Source organism: Miscanthus floridulus, chromosome 9 (assembly GCF_019320115.1).
Source record: "Miscanthus floridulus cultivar M001 chromosome 9, ASM1932011v1, whole genome shotgun sequence".
NCBI lineage: Eukaryota > Viridiplantae > Streptophyta > Magnoliopsida > Poales > Poaceae > Miscanthus > Miscanthus floridulus.
This window is the reverse complement of record NC_089588.1, coordinates 10,049,820-10,072,181: the sequence shown is the minus strand read 5'-3', so window position 1 is coordinate 10,072,181 and position 22,362 is coordinate 10,049,820. Positions and strand designations below refer to the sequence as shown.

Here is a 22,362-nt window from a genome sequence, read left to right as displayed (position 1 = left end):
GCCGCGATGGAGTGTCGAAGAATCAACCCGTAGAGAGCACTTGATCCTTGCGCGGATCAAGGGGGAGCTACACCCTTGCGCGGGTGCTCCAACGAGGACTAGTGGAGAGTGGCGACTCTCCGATACCTCGACAAAACATCACCGCATTCCTCTCTCTCTATTTACTTTGAGTATATACTTTGAGTATTTACTTTGAGCAATTCAATACTTGTTTTTACATTCATAGAATTGCCATGATAGAGTAAGTTTGGAACATAGGTTGCAAGTCCGTTGTGTGTTAGTTTGATAGAAACACTTTTCTAGGCACAAGGGGTTAATTGGGCTATCCGTAGGATTTGATTATTGCAAAAAAATTTAGAATTAGCCTAATTCACCCCCCCTCTTGGGCATCTTGATTCTTTCACTCAGTGTTCTTGCTTCATTGCTAGCCTCTCTTCTTCCTCATCGTCGGTAATCACAAGATTTCATCGATTCCTCCATCGATTCTTTGGTTCTAAAGGTTACCAACTTTATACTCTCATGTTTCATCAGTAGCATATCTCATTTTGTGGACTAGATATATGTGGTTTTTTATGGTTGATTTTTTTTATTTGTAAGCCATTTAAGCTCAAAATCACTTTAAAGTTTGCATATTTGGATGAAGGAAGGTTAAAGTAGTTATTCAAAACTAGTATTGAACTTTCATTTCTAGCATGCATAGCACGCTTCATGGTTTAGAGATATAGAGAATTTTAGAGTTTTTTTAATTTTATTTGTTTATAAAATGATATATTTATATTATATTAAAAATGAGTATAGAGAGTAGATGGCAATTGTTTCCGGGTCCTCGGCCTCTCATCGAGTTCCAAAGCGACTAAGGCCGGACCTCCCTCTCATTGCATGTGGCAAGTGTGAGGAGAAGATTGTGATGGAGTACCGGGTGAGGAAGGAGTGTCCCAACAAGGGCCATATCTTCTACAAGTGTCCGGATCGCAATGTGAGTTATTTTGTCGTATTTGATGATTATGGTTAATTTATACTTATTTTCATGATGATTGTGATTAAAGTTCTAATTTTTTGTTTTAATTTCAGTGGGATGGCACTGGATGTTTAGGCTGGTACTGGGAGGAAGAGTATGTTAAACACGTGCAAAACTCTCTTGCACAGGCGGCTACGGCGGCTGATGAGGCAGTGATCCTGCGGAAGAAGCCCATAGATGTTGAACAATCGCATGATCTGTCTGTTTTACTTGGGATTGGTCGCGAAATCCTTATGCTGCTGAAGTGCATTTTAGCTTTAATTTTTTTAGTGGTAGTTGGGATTGTCTACATTGTAGCGAGACTTTCATAAATTAATACCTTATGTGGTGGCATGCATGTCGTATAATTAACTAATTATGTTCTAGGTTTTAATATGATATGTATGTCATGTAATGCAGATGAGCCGGCATTGGATGTACAATGCTGATCGCCGCTCCCAAGAGTTCATTGAGGGCGTGCATTCTTTCTTACGTGTGGCTGAGGCAAACAAACAAGATGGTTTCATGTGCTGCCCATGTGCCATATGTAAGAATTTGAAGGAATATGCTTACTCAAGGAGTCTTCATTCACACTTGTTGAAGTCGGGTTTCATGCCAAACTATATTTGTTGGACGAAGCACGGAGAAACCGGGGTTGTAATGGAAGAAGGTGAAGAAGAACAATGGGACGATGATGACATTATTGCTGAATATGGTGCCTTCAATGATACTGCAATGGGGGAAGCTGAAGAAGAGATAGGGGCAGAAGATGAGCCCGCTGATGATCTTGGTCAGGCCATTCGTGACGCACAAAGAGAATGCAAAAGTGAAAAGGAGAAGATCAAGTTCGAGCGCATGCTAGAGGATCACAAGAAATTGCTATACCCAACTTGTGATGTGGGATGGAAAAAGTTGGGTACCACACTAGAATTGCTGTAAAGGAAGGCAAAAAATATTGTATTTGACAAGGGATTTGGGGAGTTACTGAAAATCCAAAAGAAGATGCTTCCGAAGGATAACGAATTACCCGCCACTACGTACGAAGTAAAACAAGTAGTCTGCCCTTTGGGATTAGAAATCCAGAAGATACATGCATGTCCTAATGACTGCATCCTCTACCATGGCGAGGAGTACGAGAAGTTAGATGCATGCCCGGTATGTCATGCATCGCGGTATAAAAAGACTAGAGCAGGGAAAGGTGTTGCGCAACTCGGACAATAATCACAACAATCAGTCCCCCCCCCTGCTTGTCATTCGTAATGAATATGGTTCAAACTTAGACTTACTGGACGTCGATTTTGAGGGCCTGGTTCGGTTTTACGAGGATACTGGTTTGGACCTTGCCCAAGTGCTCGCTGAAGGATCATCTGCTCCGAAAGTGGATCCTTAGAAGAAATTTGAACATGGAAAGAGTCTATACAACCCTGAGACCTTAGGTGAACTGGGTACGCAAATATACCTACTAAACAAGTGGTACATGGTGGCGTGTGAATGGGGAGAGGCCTTTGTTTCTGTCAGAGTTAGAAACCAACATTACTTCCGTGGCGATGACGTTATATATGTCGAGTTTTTAGAATTACACCAACTATGCCACCTGGACTCTCTCGACAAAAGTCTCATTAGCTGCTATTGTCTGTAAGTGTGATTATTTTCTACTATTAAAGTGTATATATATAAAGCTACATGTATATATATATAAATTATATATCCTCACACTATATTTTTATATATGTAGATATGAGATGACAGAACTCAGAAAAAGAAAGGATAATGATGTTGGTTTCGTTGATCCAAATGTTGTATTCAAACACCCTAATCCCCCGCCTTAATGGAAAGCTGAAGTCGAGAAAAATCTCATGAGGTTCTTAGTGAACCAACAAAACAAGGACATACTCTTCTCCTACAACTTCAAGTGAGTGTTAAATAATTAATGTCGATCATATGGACATTTGTTCAATTATTTGCTTACTAGCTAAGCTATCTCCCATGTATATATATGTTGACTCTAGTTAATGTCGATCATATTTGTGTATAAAAACATATGCAGCAATCACTGGATATTGATGGTCATCGATATGGCCAATAGTCGGTTGAGCATCTTAGATTCGTTAAGAAAAGAGCAAACAAAGTACCAAGACATGATAGATATTATCCAAGGATAATTTGATCTCTCTAGCAACTATATATACCCCGATCTCTTAGCTGCAACAATTATTAAAGGCCAAATTAATTTTTTATTTTATTGGGCGCAGTATTTGAAAAAGTTTTATTGAGGAACACCACATGAAACATTGCAAAGCGCCACTGATGTAATCGCACACAAAGTAAGTACTAGCTACATATATATATATAATTCAATTAACACCATGCATGCTTTCAATTCACCGGATCTTTTTTCTCGTAAAAGTGGGTTGAGACAAGAACAGGGGACCAACTACTGCGGATACCATGTTTGCGAGTTCATCATGGCGTACGCAAAAAGAACTGAAGAGATCCTTAAAGTACGTTATATAAAACCATTGCAACATCAACCCAGACCTAATGCAACAAACGAAGAAAACCATTGCAACACGGTGAGAGGTGAACCATGAGAGCTCGTCGGAACCCTAGCCTATTGCAACATCAACTAAACACTACCGCAACATTCAGAGAAAACCATTGCAACATGGTGAGGAGCTGAACCCCGGAGAGCTCGCCGGAACCCTAGCCACCACCACATCCCATAGATCTAGATGGAGGAGGAGTAGGGGAGGAGGAGGAGGAGGAGGAGGAGGAGCAGATCCAGAGGAGGAGGGAGGGGGAGGGAGGCCTCGGATCCAGATCCTTCCCCACCTACCGCCTCCTCCGAGATGTCATCCTCCTCCTCCATGTCGTCACGGGGCGGCGCCCGCGCCATCGCCGCCGCCCTCTCTCTCGGTGGCATGGAGGTCGCGGGAGCACGGAGCGGAGGGAGGAGAGGGAGGGAGGGAGGGCGGCTCGCCGGAAGGCACCGCGTCGTGCGTGGTGGTCGCCGGAGGGAGAGACGTGCGGCGCAAAGCAGAGCGAAGTCGGAGGAGGAGACGGTCGGTGAGAGTGGAGCGCGCAGCGGAGTGGGAGGAGGAGCGGTGCAGAGCGAATGGGAGCGGATAAGTCGAAGCAGTGTCGGACTCACGGGATAAGACCGAGCAGGGCCAGTCCACCAGCATTTCCCAAAAAAAAGCAACAGCTGCAGCAGCTATGTCATTCTCTTTTGCTGGTTTAGACATGGCAAATGTTTTCTTTTGTTCTGCTTCTTTTGACAGATGAAGCAATTGGCGGCCATTAGAGAGGGGCGACAGAAGCGAGAGGGGTGGATTAGCTTTGTTTTTTCTCATATTGTATAATTTCTGATTAAAAGGTAATATTTCTTTCCTCACAGTTTGTAACATTTATGATCCCATGAAGGTTATTTAGCTGCTATAAATTGCATGTGATTTTGTGGAATAACTCAGGCGGAGCCACATAACTATATATATTCAAAATTGCAAACTGTATTGCAATCTTCTTTCACGATTCATTTGTATAAAAAAAATTATGTTTTTGGCGAAAAAAGGTTTATTGCTTTGAAATAATTCATTTTGCCATTAAAAACCCGTTTTATGAATAGTACCATCATACTTACACCAAATCACGTCTTTACATTTTATAATCCAGGGGAGCGGGGACGGGAAGGGGGAAGCAGTGAACCACTGCCCGTCCGCCCGTGTTGTTCCGCCGCCTCCCGTCCCGAGTCCGAACGGTACGTCCCCGCTGCCCCCCTTCCGTGCCGGAGCCGGAGGCGGAGACGGAGCCGAAGAGGAATCTACGAGGGCGGCGGAATAGCCTAGTTGCATATAGATATATAGCAGCCGAATCGAGAGGAGGAGGAGATCAGGAGAACCCAAATCACACCAACCCTAGCAAGCCTTTCTTCGATTCGTCGATTCGTCTCTGTCCCGGGCATGGCAATGGCAGCACGAGCAGCGCTCCTTCGTTCTGTGGCCACCAAGATGGCCCGCGCACCGCCTCGCCTTCCATCTGCACTAGATCATCATGGCCGCCTTCCAACCAGCTCCGGTGGCCTATGGCTTTCAAGATTCTCTACATCTACTGGTGGTGCCATGCCGCCGCCAGCCAACCTCAGGGTATGCTGCTCCTCTTTGATTTGATTTTATTAGAACGGGATCCTCTACATCTACTGGAGTAATAGATGTCTTTCATATAATTCTTATTAGATTAGATAGAAAAGTAAGTGTGTGGGAAAAAAAAAACATTTCTTCTTCTTTCGTTTGCTATCTGAATCTGCTTGTTCTGTAGTAGTACCTTCTATTCAACTTACTTGATTTTATTTATACATTATTAATTGATGTCACTTATTGTATCATTTTTTGTGCATTAATTATATTGTCGTTTGACATGCTACCATCTTCCCTTATAAGTGCAAAAGTAAAAGGATAGCAAATTGTTAAGGTTACAAAGCCCAGTCATGTCTATCTATGTAGCATACATGAAACCTAAATTACTAGTTAGCTTTCAATGTTGACATATTTGTTATCACATTCATCATCCTAGGTATTACACCACAGTATCTCATTCACATTTCATCCTTTGCTTGAGATTATTATTGTTCTTATATGATTCTTCTACATGAAAAAATAAATAAATGAAATTGACTTGTGTCATGCCAGCTCTATGTGACCAACCTAGATACAAACCGTGATCTTGATAACCTTCATATTACTGGTATTGATGATGCTCTTTGTTCTATTATATGTTTCTTTAGGGTCCTCCAACTTATAACAAGAAAGTTCCCAGTGGCAATGGGTGGGACTGGTAAGACTTCTCCTTCCAATTTCGATGTCTATCTATAAAGAAATAACTGGCAAGTGTTCCTTAAAGAACGAATTGTCACTTGCATTTGTCACTTTCAGTTTTAAAGGCGGAATCATAAATGCTGCACCCATGGCAGCTTACTGTATGGTGTTCGGTGGCTTCACATTTATATATTTTTATGTCATTCCGACACTGGACCGTATAGACGCCAAATTGGACGCTTTTAATAAAGAGATGAAGCAGCAACGAAATGAAAGGAGACATGCAGCTCTGGATTCCATGGGAAGTCAGATTGAAGCTAGAGATGTAGTGGGCGAGTTTTCGAAAGGCCAAAGGATACAAGCATCAGGTATTAGTCTTATATACTCTTCATTTTCGCTTGCTGCCCATATGCGTATTGAGTTTCAAACGTTGTCATCTTTGCTCAGTGACTAATCTAACACAGAAAGTTTACCATTCATTTGCAATTTGAAATTACTTCCCTAGGTCCATCATTCTGTTAGGAATAATAAATATGAAATAAGCAAATCAGTGTTTGCAATTCGGTTGCACTTACATTTTGAAATGGATGCAGCAATAATCTGAGGGAAACTACTGCTGAACAGAAAATGATATTAGATGACCTGTTTTTGTACAAATGGATATTAGTCATTAGATGACCCTACTACTATTGTACTACACACTACCATTTTAGAAAGTGCATGGTGTCTATATCCTATCTAGTCTGGTGGCGTAAGATGTTAATTAATTTGTTCAATTGCATGGTTCTGGTACGTAAGTTTATACTGGGTTAGAAACGCAATTGGTTTCGTTTTAGCTATTGTGCATCAACTAGATAGGCTGTGTTTCACTTCTCAGCAGTGCAATTGCTAACTTTATTGTTCTGTGCAACAGGTAAGGAGCATCTGTGATGCCAAGCAGAAAGGATGAGGAAGACAAGAAAGGTTTTGAAATTGACAATGGAGGACCAAGACGAGCAACTTGTGTGATTTTGTGTTTTTGTTTGTGATAATAATTGGTTATAAAATACAAGTGTATCTCCCCTTTTGCTGAGTGGTGATGAAAAGGGTTTGTGACAAGTGTATCTCCAGTATCTGTTACCTGTGCGTCTGTAGTAAAAATATTTTCCAATGCTCGACATGATGAATGAATCTAATCTAAGCAAGTAATTGTCACATGTACGGATTTGATTACTTTGCTTGTCCTCTCCTATAGCAAATCCTGATCTGTTTGGTTAGTGGTTCCTTTTAGGTCAATGGGAAGTTAGGGATTGGATGACCATATGGCCTTGAGTCGATCGGAGTACATGTTCATTTTCGGATGGCCCTGAGGTGACTGAACTAGTGATTGATCACCTTACTGTGCTTGTATATACTCGTTTAATTGCCAGGCCAATTGGCCTCTGCATGTGTTTCCTACTGATCGCCGAGTACCAAAAAGTTCCATTCAAGTAACTTGAGAATCATCTATATGTTTCTTTGGTGTTCAGAACCAATGAGCAAACCACGTCCTAAGCGATTAGCAAGTGAAAACCAAGCGCTGCAAATTTTTCAGGAGATGCAGCCTCACAGCAGTGAAAACGTCTAATCAATGATGCGCTCCCCAGCCGCCAGGCACAGATTTGGCATTTGCCATTGAGCTACATTCAGTTTGAACAAGTAAACCGAATTCAGAAAACTGAAACCAAACAATTTCTTTAGGTAACCCTCCGTCGCATATACAAAATACCCACTGAATCTCAGAAACAATCGCATGGTGAGAATCAACATCTTGTTGATATGATATACAAATCAGCTTACACCTTTCAGCAGTGAGTAAAGATGGGACGAAATGAAGAAATACACTAGCAAAATTTCTGCAGATAGCATCTTTCAAATTTCCAACCCTCAGTGATACATGGCCACACACAATATACCAAAAACTGACCCAATTAAGACAGCAAGTGCGCCCTTGTTCACAGGAAACACAAGCTATTAAGAGGAATCATCAGCTCCTAGGTGCATCAAGCCTTCTCTGTAAACTTCAAAGTCATCACACGACCAACGGCACACACAAGGTATAGATGGAATGTTGACATCTGTATCCCAAGCAACCGCTGCAAGAGAGAAATCAAAGTGGAGTCAAAGAAAAGAAATAGGCCAGTGGATGGATTTCAACAGTTAAGATAGAGATTGGCAAATGGAAATGAACTACTACTGCAGCACTCAAATGAAGAGCAGATGACAGTAAGAATGAATTGCCTATTAATGTTTCATGTAAACTCATCAACCAAGGTATTCAATTTTAAGATGTGGTGTAAAACGGAATTACAGTAGAAACTGAAAGATGCTCCTCTTAGTTCGATCAAGCTCATTTTAAGTCATATATGCAGCTAAGCATGCATAGTAACTCTACAGGATGACCTTACCAGAGTTTGTGCAGCTTCTGGCGAAAGGGGTTTCCCTTCCTCACAAACAACATGATCTGCAACTAACTCTACAACGCCTGCACAAACAATGCTGGACTTTTTAACCAATTTGCTTGCAGATTCACGAATATGTGTAGATGGAGGTTGCAATCACAAACCTTTGTTCAGGCGAACTAGCAGTCCGTCCTTGTGTAGAAAAGGTTCCATTTCATGTGTAAACTGTTCCAGAGGGCCTTCCTTTAGCTCCACGTAAGGCATTGTGATTTGTGAAAATATCTAAATTTGGCCAAACACATTATACAAGAAAATACTAGTAACATCAAGAACAATAACAAAATATAAAATATGTTCATGTGCAGGCTCTAATGAGAGATTGCAAATAAGTTACTCTGATTCCTCGTGATTCTAATACTCCATTACCAATATGTTTTAAAAAAACAGGAAGCGCACAAACTTGCTGTTGGTTGCCGGAGGGGAATGTATGCCTAAAAACGGTCATCCTGGTTTGTTTGAAGAAATTAATAAAAGGAAGAGAAGCATTCAAACAAGCATCGGCTCACTTCGGCCCCAGCGTCGCTCTCTCCTCGAGGGCGACTCGGGCGGTGCTTCCTCCCGCCACAGCTAGGCCCCGCCCCCACGCCTCCAATGCCTAGCCGCCGCCGGAGCTCGACGCTGGAGGCCGGCGAAAGGCAAGGATGGCGGCGGCTGGGGGGTTCTTTCTCCTCCCTCCTCCTCCTCTTGCTCCTCCTCCCCTCTATCTCTCTCTCCGGTGGAACTCCCGTGCGTGCAGCAGCCGGTGGCCGGGATCCTGCTCCGACGCGCACGGATCCGGCCCCCGCGTCACCAGATCTATCTTCCCCGCGCGTGGTGTTGGCTGTGGCCATCGGGGGTGACGTGCGGGAGTGGGCACCGGCGGTGCTCTCAGGTCGTCTTTGCGGGCCTGTGGCGTGCTGGCCGGCGGCGTGCGGGCGGCAGGGTGCCTGCATGAGCGGTGCCCTGGCGCAGGGGACGGCGGCGAGCTCTCCTTCTCCTATGCGCGCTCCCCTCCTCCTCTCTTGACGACGACGATGGCGACTGCTGGGGCCGCCGGTCCGGGCCACGTGGGGTCCGATCCGGTGCCCGGGTGGCCGGATCTGGGCTCCAGGTGGCCAGTTCGGCTTCGGGGCCGGCGACGGGCGGTGCCTGCGGTTGTGGTCAAGACGGAGGCGGCGACGGCCGCAGGGGGCGCCGGGTTCGGGACCTGGAGTCCGGATCCGGCCATCCCAGGGCAGGGGACCTGCGCTTGTACGACGATTGGATTCTCAACTTCAGTGGAAATTCTTTTTAGACCCTGGCACCACGTGCCTACGTCACCTACTACCAGGCTCGGGGACTAAGTGGGCACACTTCACCTTGCGGTGAATGTGCTTATTTTATCGACCCCTACGCTCTGACTGTTGGCCATAACTACTATTATACAAGGGTCACTTACATTTCTTTTCAGAAATACAAGTGGGCACACTTAATCAGGAAAGCAATCTTTTTCTTTTTTCTTTAGAGCACCATGCATTCTTCGGACAACCGGAATCTTCGGCTATAATCGTGGACTACTGCTCTCTATGCTGACCAGAATACTGGCACATTTGCTTGGTCAATGTTTCAGCCAGTTGGAGATGACATGAAGACAGATCGCATTAGTTGAAGAAGATCGAACGGCGTGTCGCAACATAATACATGGTGCTCGGGGACTAGCTGTGGGGGTATTAACCCCTATACCTTTATGGCTAGGCTTGGGCCGGCCCCGGACCAGGGGGTCTGGCCCACAAGAGGACGACGCGCGGCCCGGCCGATCTGCTCGGAGTCCCGCGCAAGGAATCAAGGCAGACTTGGAGATTAAGCAAGATCCTGGTCGGTTAGAATAGGAATCCTTATCTGACCACCTATGGCAATTGTAACCGGTTAGGATTAGTTTCCAGATCTGTAACCCTGGCCCCTAGACTATATAAGGCGGGCAGGGGACCCCTGTAAAAAACATCTCTCATTGATATACAACAATACAATCAGACGCAGGACGTAGGTATTACGCCTTCACGGCGGCCGAACCTAGATAAAACCTCGTGTCTGTCTTGCGTCACCATCTTGTTTGTAGCTTGCGCATCTGTCTGCCGACAATCTACTACCTTAGGCATACCCCTAGGTAGACTGCCGACCATATTTCGTCGACAGAGAGTAGGAAATGCATTCACCTGTTTCTACATACCCAAGCACCATGCTTGCATACACAGAAACTACCCACATTCCCCCGGGTCCCTGACCTTACGGATTGATAGTTAAAGAACTTGGGCACACTCGAAGGCATGATGAACCGTCACCTCAAGTTAGCTCTAATTCTACTCATATAATTTATATGAATGATTAAGCATAAAGTCCTACGTGTTAATCTCATAACACACAAACTATATGGCAGTTCATATATCATGATTATAACATGAGAATTATAGTCTAGTTCATATGCATTGCTATATTGTAAGTATGAGAGCATAACTATGGAAGAACTCATTGTATTATTCATACCAAGGATCCTTTCTTCCAAGGAGCCAAGCCCTCCTTGATAGCTCTTGCTTTGCTCACAAAACTACCACTAAAAGCTAAAAGAGTACAAGAGTAGGGTAGTGAGGTAGAGGCTCCAAATGTTGGTGTGTGTTGAGAATGAGCTCCGCCCCTTCTTATATAGTGGCTGGTGGTCAGTTTGGCCTCAGTAAATTAGGAAATCGCTTGAAAGTGACCAAGCATGCCACCATGCAACCGCCTACGAAGGCTGGGCCTGGGTTGCACCGCCTGGGGTGCGGGCGCACCCAGGGTGCGGCCCCACCCTGGCTGGCTCGCCTTTGCCAGGTGGGCTGGTGGCTAGGCCTGGGCTCCTCCTACGCCGGTGTTCTATCCAGGTAAGTTGCGTAGGTGGGCTTCTCTATTTATTTCTCTTGCGCATTTCTGCATTACGCTTTACGAATTGCGCCTTTTGCTTGGTTTCCCACTTGTATTTGAATGTGTGTCCTGCAAAACATGTTTTCTCCAATACAAGTGGAATTATGTTAATAGTGAAAGCATATGTGTCATATGTTTGTTTATTTCTCCTGTTTTGGACTTTATTTGGCGATCGGATTTGATCGTTAGTGACCGCCAACGGTAGCATAGGTTACCTCTTAATTAATAGCTATTCGTTAGTACCGGTTCTACCATCTGGTTAGGGTGCTTTGATCTCATTTCATCGGAGCTCGGATCGAAGTAGTAATCCTATAGATTAAGCGTGGTGCTTAGGCTATAGATTACCTATGGATATGGCTAGGCCTCCAGATAGATTGTGGTAGGTGGCAAGTGGTGACAGCCTTGTCCATCCTCTGCACCCAATTGTAAATAAGAGGGGGAGAAGTATGGCCATAAAGCAGGATTATTCATGCTAGCAATAGAAGTTTTTCCTTCTAAGATAGTAAATGCATGTCAACCTATGGGTGGCAACACCTTGTGGGTAAATATTGGTTATTACCTAGTGGATGGATGTCATCCATAAACCTAGCTCAGAGGTGCACCTAAATACTGATGCTGGGATATCGAAAAGCCCAGACTCTCATTTCAGGAAGTCACAATGAGTCATTCAGGGTATTTTGAGTGTTGACACACCGGAGAATTATATAATAGAACGGTTACAAGTGTCGACGCATACTTCTCTGAATAAGTTGTATACAACATTACAAGTCATCTAGTCAATAAGACCATGGCAGAGTGCTTTGCTCACTCTTACTGGAGCTTGTTGAGTGATGTAATACATGCAGAGATAGTCTTGCTCACCAGAAAAGAGGTGTTTTGGGCTGTGATGCTAACACCTCATGGTACCTTTACTATGGGTACAAAAGTGTTTTCGTCCTAGAATGGATTGATAACAATGTGGTGGTGAGATTAAAGCAAGACTAGTAGCACAAGGGGTTTACGTAAAGCCTAGGCATTGATTTTCAATGCAAATTATTCTCCATAGTAAGTTATAAATTTTTGATACTATCTTCTGATTGGCAGTACAAAAGTATCTATCATTGCAGTTAATAGTTGATAGATGTTGTGATTACATATATTTATATGATCGCTTGATTTGGTGTATTTGTGAAGCTTCCAGGAAGGAGTTCACATACCCAACCCTCATACATAAAAATCACAACACATATTGTGTATTGCTTAAGTCAATAATGGCTTAAAGCAGTTAAGTCAAATTTGGTACAATCGACTTTTTGTATTCCCTAAACTGAAGGGATACAAGATTGATTACACGTGGTGTTCATTTTGAAGTCCTTGATTGGATTTCATAGTGTTATATGATAGTCAATAATCTTGACATCATTAGTGATGAACACATGTTAATAGCACGTTGTAATCTAAAGATGGAGTTTAAGATGGAAGATACAGACTAAACCAAAATTTCATTTTGTGTTTATGATCCAAGCATCTTCTCCTAGGATTTTGTGTAAAAGCTATCTATATCCAGATCATATCGAGTGATTCAATATGAAGGTATCCTATGGTTGTTCTACCTTATGATAGAGGAAGATTGTTTTATGCCATAGTGACTTAGGTGAGATATTGGGACATGTGGTCCATTATCTCTATACTATTTATGCGCTAATATATCTTGCAAAAGTTCCCGACTGGATATTATTTTGCAATGATTTGCTATCTAGAAGTAGCGCTACTCCTACCAAATGTTGGTGGATTGAAGTTAAGAATATCTTTTGATATCTTAATAGCACAAGTGATCTTGTTGTGTTCGTTTGGAAGAACCCACGATCCGGTTGGATATAATGATTCTGGTTGTCTATTAGATCCCCAAATTCCAGATCATTGAAAGGCTTAGTGTACATGTGGAAAGACTATTTAGTGGAAGTCTTTAAAAAGATACTAATGGTCACTTCCACCAATCATTCTAATATTGTACTTTACCAGGCTTCACATGAATGTGTATAGCTTGACAGAATGATATATCACATGCTGAAGTTATGTGGTGTTCATTCTATGAATCAATGGTCATTATCTATAAAGGTAATGCAACTTATGTTGTGTAGATGGAGACAATTTATACTTAATGCAATATTTTGCACTAAGATGGTTATATTCCATAGATAATATGGGCATATGAACATTTGCAAACTAAGTCTCATGATAATCTTGCAGAGATATTCACAGAATCTACCATACTCCATATTTCGTATGTGTTGAGTGCATTGGTATGAATTTACTTCGAGGTTTGCTAGTATCAGGGTGAGGGTCTCTTTGATTAATAACTTGTTACAAACATCATATTGCACTCTTTTCTTTGTATGAGTTTTTCCCTTGGGGTTTCTCATATAAAGTTTTTAATGAGGCAATATCAACACAAGGTTATGTCATATCATCTATTTTTCCCCATAGGTGTTTTTGGTGGACGATATATATATATGTATATATATATGTATGTATGTATGTATGTATGTATGTATGTATGTATGTATGTATGTATGTATGTATGTATGTATGTATGTATGTATGTATGTATGTATGTATGTATGTATGTATGTATGTATGTATGTATGTATGTATGTGTGTGTGTATACCGCTAAAAGATGGTTCACCCTATCAAGGTTATATATGATCTTTGCACTTACTATGTAGGTGATGGTCCATGCGTTGCAACAGGCATGCAAAATTTGCATGATCTTTTTTTACTGGAGATTTGTTTATTTTAGCAACACTGGTTTTGGTATAATCGTACAAGTATGGTGGTGTTGAGACTTTCGATAAGAATAGCTTCCGTCTTTTGGCAATTGTGCAAGTCTTTTGCTATTCAGTCAGTGTTCCTTTTTTTTATGGAATTATATGGCCAGCGTTCTCATCTCGAAGACATAAGCACAAGACATTATTTATTTATTAGGAGTAATAACCGGAAAATATGAGACTTTATTGAATTGAGCCTTTGTGGACTTATATGTGGTTTAGCTAGTTTCCTATGTTATTATAATATTATTAGTTGGCCCTAATGGCACACAAGCATGAGTACATAAGAAATTAGAGTACATGGATGTGATGGCTCATGTAAGCATGACTTTTTACTGTTGTGTTAACATAACATTCAGACGGAGGCATAAGACGGCAGCATGTGCATCAAGAGCCAATAAACCCCATGTGCCAAAATTAATCTCATCCCATATTTATATATATAGTATATGAAAGGAATTGACACAAATTGGATCTCAAGTTGACAAATAGATTCTATCATCATCATTTTCAATTTACAATTTCGATTTAGTGAAGTACCTCTGATGGTAAGGCAAAAGGCACGGGAACCCAAAGTCGATGGAGAGCTCATCTTTGCATATGCTAAGATTGACAGGCTCAGTGACATTGAGGAATTCATTCTTATGCCAAATGTTGGTGACCGTCTGTATGATGAAGAACTATATGAGGCTGCAAAGATAATCTATGCTTTCATCTCGAACTGGGCTAAGCTAGCTATTACCCTGGTTAAGCTGAAGCAGTTCCAAGGTGCTGTGGATGCTGCTCGCAAGGCAACAGTGCCAAAACATGGAAGGAGGTCTGCTTTGCTTGTGTTGACGCTGAGGAGTTCCGTCTTGCACAAATATGTGGTCTCAAATTATTGTTCAGGTATACAAGTAGGAGTGCATACTGATATTTTTTTTTCTAGTCTCTGCTTTATAACAAAGCTTCTATGATATATTTCTTTCTGACATACCTGCTTTTGTATTTTTGTTTAGGTTGATGACTTGGAAGAATCAGTGAATACTACCAGAATAGAGGATGCTTCAGTGAACTTATTGCTCTCGTGGAGAGTGGTCTTGGACTTGAACGTGCACACATGGGCACCTTCACAGAATTGGGAGTTCTATATGCTAGATACCGCTCTGAGAAGCTTATGGAGCACATCAAACTTTTCTCCACCCGTCGCAATATTCCTAAGCTTATCCGGGCTTGTGATGAACAGCAGCACTGGAAAGAACTCACCTACCTGTACATACAGTACGATGAATTTGACAATGCTGCCACCACTATTATGAACCACTCTCCAGATGCATATGATCATATGCAGTTCAAGGATGTCTGCATTAAAGTTGCAAATGTTGAGCTATATTACAAGGCAGTTCACTTCTATTTGCAAGAGCATCCGGATCTCATCAATGATATGCTAAATGTGCTTGCAGTTCGGTTAGATCATACCAGAGTTGTAGACATAATGCGCAAGGTTAGCTCTGTTTCAATTCCATCCCAAATTTCTGATTGTCTTGTTGCTCTTTGGACAGGCTGGCCAGTTGCATCTTGTGAAACCATATATGGTTGTAGTTCAGAGTAACAATGTCTCTGCTATGAACGAAGCCTTGAATGAGCTTTATGTTGAAGAGGAAGACTACGAGAGACTCCGTGAATCAGTTGACATGCATGACAACTTTGACCAGATAGGTCTTGCCCAGAAGGTAAAAAATAGCCAGATAATCGTGCAATGCCTATTGTTACTGCTTTGAATTTAATAACCTGTGTTCATTTCTTGAGCAGCTTGAGAAGCATGAATTGCTGGAGATGAGGAGGATTGCTGCCTACATTTACAAGAAGGCTGGCAGGTGGAAGCAATCAATTGCTCTATCCAAGAAAGACAACATGTACAAGGATTGCATGGAGACATGCTCACAATCAATCTGGTGACCGTGAACTGTCAGAGGACTTGCTTGTCTATTTCATTGAGCAGGTTTGGTTCAAACCCATTCTATTGATTGATGATATGATACTAGCGATAAGCTAAGTCAATACTATATACATCAAAAGGCTTAGTCTGTCTGCTTGGCATTGCATTCTGATTAGTAAACACATACAATCATGTAACGCAGGGCAAGAAAGAATGCTTTGCTTCCTGCCTCTTCATTTGCTACGACTTGATCCGGCCGGATGTCGCTCTTGAGCTTGCATGGATGAACAACATGTTGAACTTTGCCTTCCCATACCTGTTGCAGGTAACTTATTTCGGTCCATTTCTTTGCTGATGTTTATTTACATACAGTTTACTATAGTAACTAACATCCGTGCTGCGTGTGTAGTTCATCCGTGAATACACTAGCAAGGTGGATGATTTCGTGAAGGGCAAAATTGAGTCGCAGAAGGAAGAAAGAGCCAAAGAGAAGGAGGAGAAAGATCTTGTGGCTCAGCAGGTAACCTAAAACTGCTCTCACATGTTTTCTTTGTGCAATCATCAGTCATCTCATGCTGAGGCATTGACATGACAAGTTGCATTCCGTTGTGCTGTGCAGAACATGTACGCGCAACTGCTTCCTCTTGCATTGCCCGCTCCGCCAATGCCTAGCATGGGTGGTCCTCCACCTCCGATGGGTGGAATGGGCATGCCTCCAATGGGTGGAATGGGTATGCCGCCAATGGGCCCTGGTCCGATGCCAGCATTCGGGATGCCGCCAATGGGAAGCTACTGAGTCATTTTTGCACAGATCTTAGATGATGATATGAATTGTTCCAAGTGTATGCAAAAGTGGGACTTCTTTGGAATTGTAGATGATTACAGTTTGAAATCAATGTTCTTTATGGTATCGAGAAATTTTTGGCGGAGTGAAATCTTAGCCAGAGTTTGAGATTTGCAACCTGTTATACCGTACGATGGGATAGGATGAGGTTAGGATGATTAGGTTGGTTGAGCATGAGCTGTTGAAAGCTGGTACCATTTGTATAGTGTGATAAAATCTTTGTAGACACATTTTGGTTGTATTAATACTTGTCGGAACAGTGAAGGACAAACAAATGTATGTTACGACCTGTTGATTTCAATTGTTAGTATGTGTATTTTTGAAGTTGTGGGGTGGGTACCAAAAGCTGTTGATTTGGATGGATTTGTATTCGAAACTACTTCCCTGTCAACATGATTTTGTGATCGTACGTGTTTAAATGGAGAGGAAGTAATAGATTGAGAGAAACTACCGATGAATGAACATAAACAAATGCAAAATATCTTACTGTTCCATGCCTTGCCATTTCATCTATTGTACTTTCATAATAACGTATATGTTGTGTTGGCCTTTAACAGCACTAACTTTTATATTGCTATATATATGTGTAACTTTTAGGGGCTCTTGCGTTTGTACCCTTGTTTTGTATCGAAACTGTGATTTTGCTCCTATTTTTTTGACTTTGTAAATTTACCCCTACTGTGCCGTTCACGAAACACCAGTTTGCCCCTGCTCCGTCATCCACTCCTAACGGTGTTAAACTTTGTACAAAAGGACATGAATACCCATGCAATTTTGCTCCTGTTTGTTATGCCTAATTGTGATTTTACCCTGATTTGAAATTAGACTTTTTTATTATATGCTGACAATTGATTAAATTTGGTCAAACATATTTGGCACAACTTGCAATTATTTGAACTCAGATTTAATATTGATAAATATTCAAAATTTTGGGACCAAAACGTTCATAATGATGACAGATGTAACGAGCCGTGTGCACGAGCCGGCAGGTCGGCCCCGTGGTGGCTCCTCGATCTCTGCCCTTGAACCAAACTAGTAGAGTTATATACCAAGAACAAATTTGATTAGGGTCGACTAAAATTTTTACATGCAACATTTAGAGAAATTTGGCAAAGAACAGAGCTACTCCAATCAAACACAAGGCTCTGCTGAACTCGTTAGCTGGCTGCTCTGCTGGCCTGAAGAAATAGCGGCGCCGGCAGGAACTGCACAGCGGGCGGGGACGGAGCTCCGTGGGTGGCCGGGGATCCAAGGGAAATTGTAAACCACCAACTTGAACAGCTCCTTCTTTCATGGACACGGTAAAGGTGTTGCCACTCTCTTTTTTGCTGCAAGTGCAATTCAAAGCTGAGTCAGAACTGGAAACCAAAATGCACTTACGCACAATAATTTGTACAGCCTTGTACACCCTGTCTTACTGCAAAACGTTCATTTCCCTCCCTGTATGTGCACAGCTTATTTATATGTTTGCACTTACAAAAGTAAGTATAGCATAATGTTTCCTTCAGGTAGAAGGCAAACTGCTTCAACAATTATAGATCACGCATGCTAGAGGAGTAGAGTAAGGACTTCTGTTTTTTCTTCATTAAGATAAGATGGTCTTGCACAAATGCAAACTATCGTTGACAGGAAACACAAATAAACATGGGGCAATAAACATTGATTCTTGAAGGCTCTACAGACTTACCATATGTTGCCTGTTGCATTGAGGGTGAGACTATTAGTCATGTGAGATGCCCAGTGCCAATAAACACACTAAAGTATCACACTATCACTTTACTGTTTGAGTTCATTCTGAAACTGACCTCTGCATGAAGGAGTCAACTCCAACAAACGTCCTCTGCATGAAATGTGAACCAACAATAGATTTAGCCATCCATCTAGAGCTTTCACAATCCAAAGATGAAAGAATACAGATACAGATAGTAAATGGAGCATGTATTTTCAAACAAAAGCGTTTTGATTTACTCCACCTGAATGGGTGATGTTGTCCCTGGTCTCGTAGTGAAGATGAGCTGCCAGCTACCTTCGATTAAACTAGAACTCGTCTACAGAGAAACAATAAAGCTAAGAAGGCAAGCTTTCCTCTAGTTTCAAGTAGAACATTTTGAGCTTTGTTGGGTGCACATATGGTAACAGAGTTTTGAGTTTATTTTTTCCTAAACTAAAAACTCCCTGAGTCACTTATCTTGAATTCTAAATCAATGCAATACCTCACCAGAATTAGAGCTTAGCTGTTCCAGATATTCATTGTCGCATCAAACCAATTCTACCAAAAGGAACAATAGTGTCATTCAGTTAAACTTGTGGAGTCTGTAATATTAATTACATGTTGTTAACTGATTTATTCTGTGCAAGGATATATCATACGAAGCTCTAAACAATCTCCAAAGTAGGAAGCTTCGGCTCCAGCATATTATTGCTGTTAAGGCTGTAAACCCGCTAGTTCAAAGTTCAAACCTCACTAGAATTTCTCTGTACAGTCGGCTTCAACTTAAATATGGAAGATTTAAGCTAACCCATTTGATAATTGACACCTGAAGCATTAATCTTTGACAGTTGACTTCACTAATTAACCACTATCACGGGTAAGCTGATTAGATTATAATCGCATCGGATCAGGAACGCCTCCCAGGGCCTCGAGAGCCTGCACGGCGCTCTCCACTTCCTGCAACCACCACAAAAAGGCGTCAGCCTCCAGTGACACGCCCACCTGCATGTCAGCAAGCACGTGGTGCGCTCGGCAGAGGTCTAGTGAATCGCGAGTCTCTTGCCTGGAGCTGGCGCGGTGCGACGGCGCTGCCGCGGCCCTGGACGCCGAGGAGGGCCTCGAGCAACACCAACTCAGGTTCCGTGTACGCCTCCGCCTCCGCGGACGCTACCGACGGCGCCTGGGGTGGAGAGCGCCTCGCGCTCGCGTGGAGGGGAGCTCGCCGGAGGAAGCTCGCGCAACCCTAGCCGGCAACGCCGGGACGAGCGGGCGCCGGAGTGTGGCGGAGGGAGGAGGAGACGCGCCGGGGGGAGCAGGAAGGAGGGAGGATGGAAGGAGGGAGGATGAGCCACGCCGGGGGGGGGGGAGGGGGAAGGAGGGAGGAGGAGCTGCGCCTCTGCCAGGCCGTGAAACCATGTGCGGGCCGCGACTTCTCGTCGGAACGGGTCGAGCGAACGGATGAGAAAGGAGAAAGGGACTGAGGGGTATCATTGTCTTTTCATATAGGTGTCTTTTCTTTTTCTTTTTTTTTACCATTTAATCCAAGCATTTTAGACGGTGCTACAAACCAGAGGTAGACGGGAGCTTCGTTTGAAAAAAGCGAGGGTAAAATCACAAAGTTAAAAAAAGAGGGACAAAATCACAAATAAAGTACTGGACAAGGACAAGAATGTAATTCTTCCTAACTTTTATTGCTATATATATGCGTAACAGGACCCAAGAGCACATGATAAGGGGCCTGATGGACACTAGCTTTCGATAATTTAGATGAGGCTTAGAATAATTATTACTAAGCCTACAAAAAAAATAAGTTGAGGAGAGGCTAGCTTCAATTGTGCACTTTTGCCTTTTTGTTTTCGTATAAAGATTAAACAATGTCATCTTCTGGGTTACGGAATTGTAGTATGTAGCGCTATAATGATCTGGTTTCAGGGTTTTGGAAGGTTATATCATGATGTTAATTTTTTGTATAATGATGATGCCTATCTCCTAGTCCCGTCTGTGATTGCTGATTATGTTTCATGGTTTACATAGCTAGTTTTTAGGTATCTGATGGAGTGAACTCTGACAAGTTTGTTGTAGCTGATTATGGAAATTTCTTTGGACGAACTTAACTAGTCACTATTCCTGAGATTCAGTCCGACATGAGGACACAATTGGTGCTAATGATCCATCACTCACTGGCCTAGCAGTAGCAGGTATACTTACAGTGTTCAATGGCCATGTTAATTGGTATGTACATGTCATACTGACGTTAAATTCAAGTAAATGAGAGAATCACTGTTAACACTGGATTTTGGTCGATTCTGGAGGATGAGAGGTGGACCCGCATGCGGGAAGAAGGGTATTCGGCAAACAAAACAAGCGGTCGGCTAAATGCTTGTGCGGTCGGTTACTCCAGAAGGCGGTGACTCCATTCGGGAAAACAGAAGATGGCAGGCGAGGCTGATCGGAAAGATGGAAGTTGTAATAATAAAGGAATCTAAAAGTTTAGGGTAAGGAATCGTAAGTTTCCAATTTTGTTTAAAAGTTCCTTTGTAAAGTCGTAGTCCTCTAGGACTCGTGTTTTGTCTAGGGTATAAATATTGACCCTCGACCATTGTAATAAGGGTTCACAACCAAATCAATACAACCGGCCCCGTGCCAACTTTCGAGTCCTTTTGTCGTGTCGTCGAGTTCTTCGAGAGGAGTCATCGATCCGTCGACCTCCGTAAGTCCCGACAACCTTGTTATCATGTTTAGTATCATGCGGTGGATTTAAACGTGATGCAAGTAGTCTTGTTTGTTTTCAATGATCGTGCGGCGGATCTTTGCTTGACAATCAAGAATTCTTTGCTTATGCTTTGTTTATGAGTAGATACCGTGCGGCAGGCGTTTGCTCAATATGCTTAGCGAAAGCAAGATAGTTATCGGCTCTATTAGATATGGCAAATCTAAATAGATTCATTAAGTTATCCAGTGTTGCATGTTTTAAATATTTTATATATTTGTAACACTCTGCCCAATCTAGATTGATATTGTTCGGTTCCCTTTTTCTCTTGTGGTTTTATTCGTGCTTCAACGATCATTGTTTTTTCATATTACCTTTGCAAATAGATAACATGCTCATAATGGCTGAATTATTTTAATCTAGATTGTCACATGTTGCGGGTTCATGCATGTTAATCACGTTTAAGCTTTAACGAAACCAGGTGTCGTGCGGCAGATGCAGGTTTTAGATTAGTTTAATCGTCTTTATTTGCATGTCCCTTCTTCATGGACCCCAATTCGGTTGGACTGCCGAGCTTGGTCATGTGTTAACTTATAATTAATTTCACTTGCTCAAACATGTCTTCCCATGCACATGCATTCGGCAATTAGGTCTTTATGTACATTCATCTTACGATTAGCCGAATGGTTTATGAACTTGTTGGCAGACAGCTCTCCATAGCTGTATGTCGTTGTAAGTGGCTTCAGGGTCGTATATGTGGAACTGTCTGGTATTACCCGACATGTTCCGGTTTGATATTTAATTATTTTATCCCTTGTTAGTTTTCAGGTCAAACTGACTGGCACGCTTCCGGATCACGAAGCACCCGGGAACCCGATTGAAGCCACGCTTTTCGGCTTGCTGTGTGTGAGGCACAGTGCGTCACATTTTGTGTCAACACACTTTTTGGCACGCCCGGTGGGACCACCTGTTAGTTCAAGATGGCGTCTGAGATCAACAATGATCATGTTCTGGATGTGAGCATGGCAGAATTGCCAGATAATTACAAGGATTTAGTGCTACAAGCATGTGAGCAATACCAACGGAAATGCTTGATGTCTTTTTCCAAAAACAAGAGCAATAAAGTATTTCAAAAGCAGTCAATGCCAAGGGTTCTTCTTCCGCATCAAACTG

The 22,362-nt window shown here is 42.5% G+C and overlaps 1 protein-coding gene and 1 pseudogene across 1 annotated transcript; both read left to right on the top strand.

Annotated features, from left to right (window-relative positions):
- The first annotated feature begins 4,355 nt into the window (after positions 1-4,355).
- Positions 4,356-7,002, top strand: LOC136483388 (uncharacterized). The gene is made up of 5 exons (XM_066480439.1): positions 4,356-4,373; positions 4,670-5,139; positions 5,778-5,827; positions 5,926-6,176; positions 6,722-7,002. The coding sequence occupies exons 2-5, from the start codon at positions 4,957-4,959 to the stop codon at positions 6,736-6,738; spliced, it is 501 nt and encodes a 166-aa protein (XP_066336536.1). The 5' UTR covers positions 4,356-4,373; positions 4,670-4,956; the 3' UTR covers positions 6,739-7,002.
- A 7,728-nt stretch (positions 7,003-14,730) lies between these two features.
- LOC136481329 (clathrin heavy chain 1-like) lies at positions 14,731-17,044 on the top strand (annotated as a pseudogene).
- Positions 17,045-22,362: the final 5,318 nt, after the last annotated feature.

Coding starts and splice junctions, on each gene's coding strand:
- LOC136483388 (XM_066480439.1), top strand. CDS start 4,957: ATGGCAATGGCAGCACGAGCAGCGCTCCTTCGTTCTGTGGCCACCAAG. Junction 5,140..5,777: donor CGCCGCCAGCCAACCTCAGG/GTATGCTGCTCC, acceptor ATGTTTCTTTAG/GGTCCTCCAACTTATAACAA. Junction 5,828..5,925: donor AGTGGCAATGGGTGGGACTG/GTAAGACTTCTC, acceptor TGTCACTTTCAG/TTTTAAAGGCGGAATCATAA.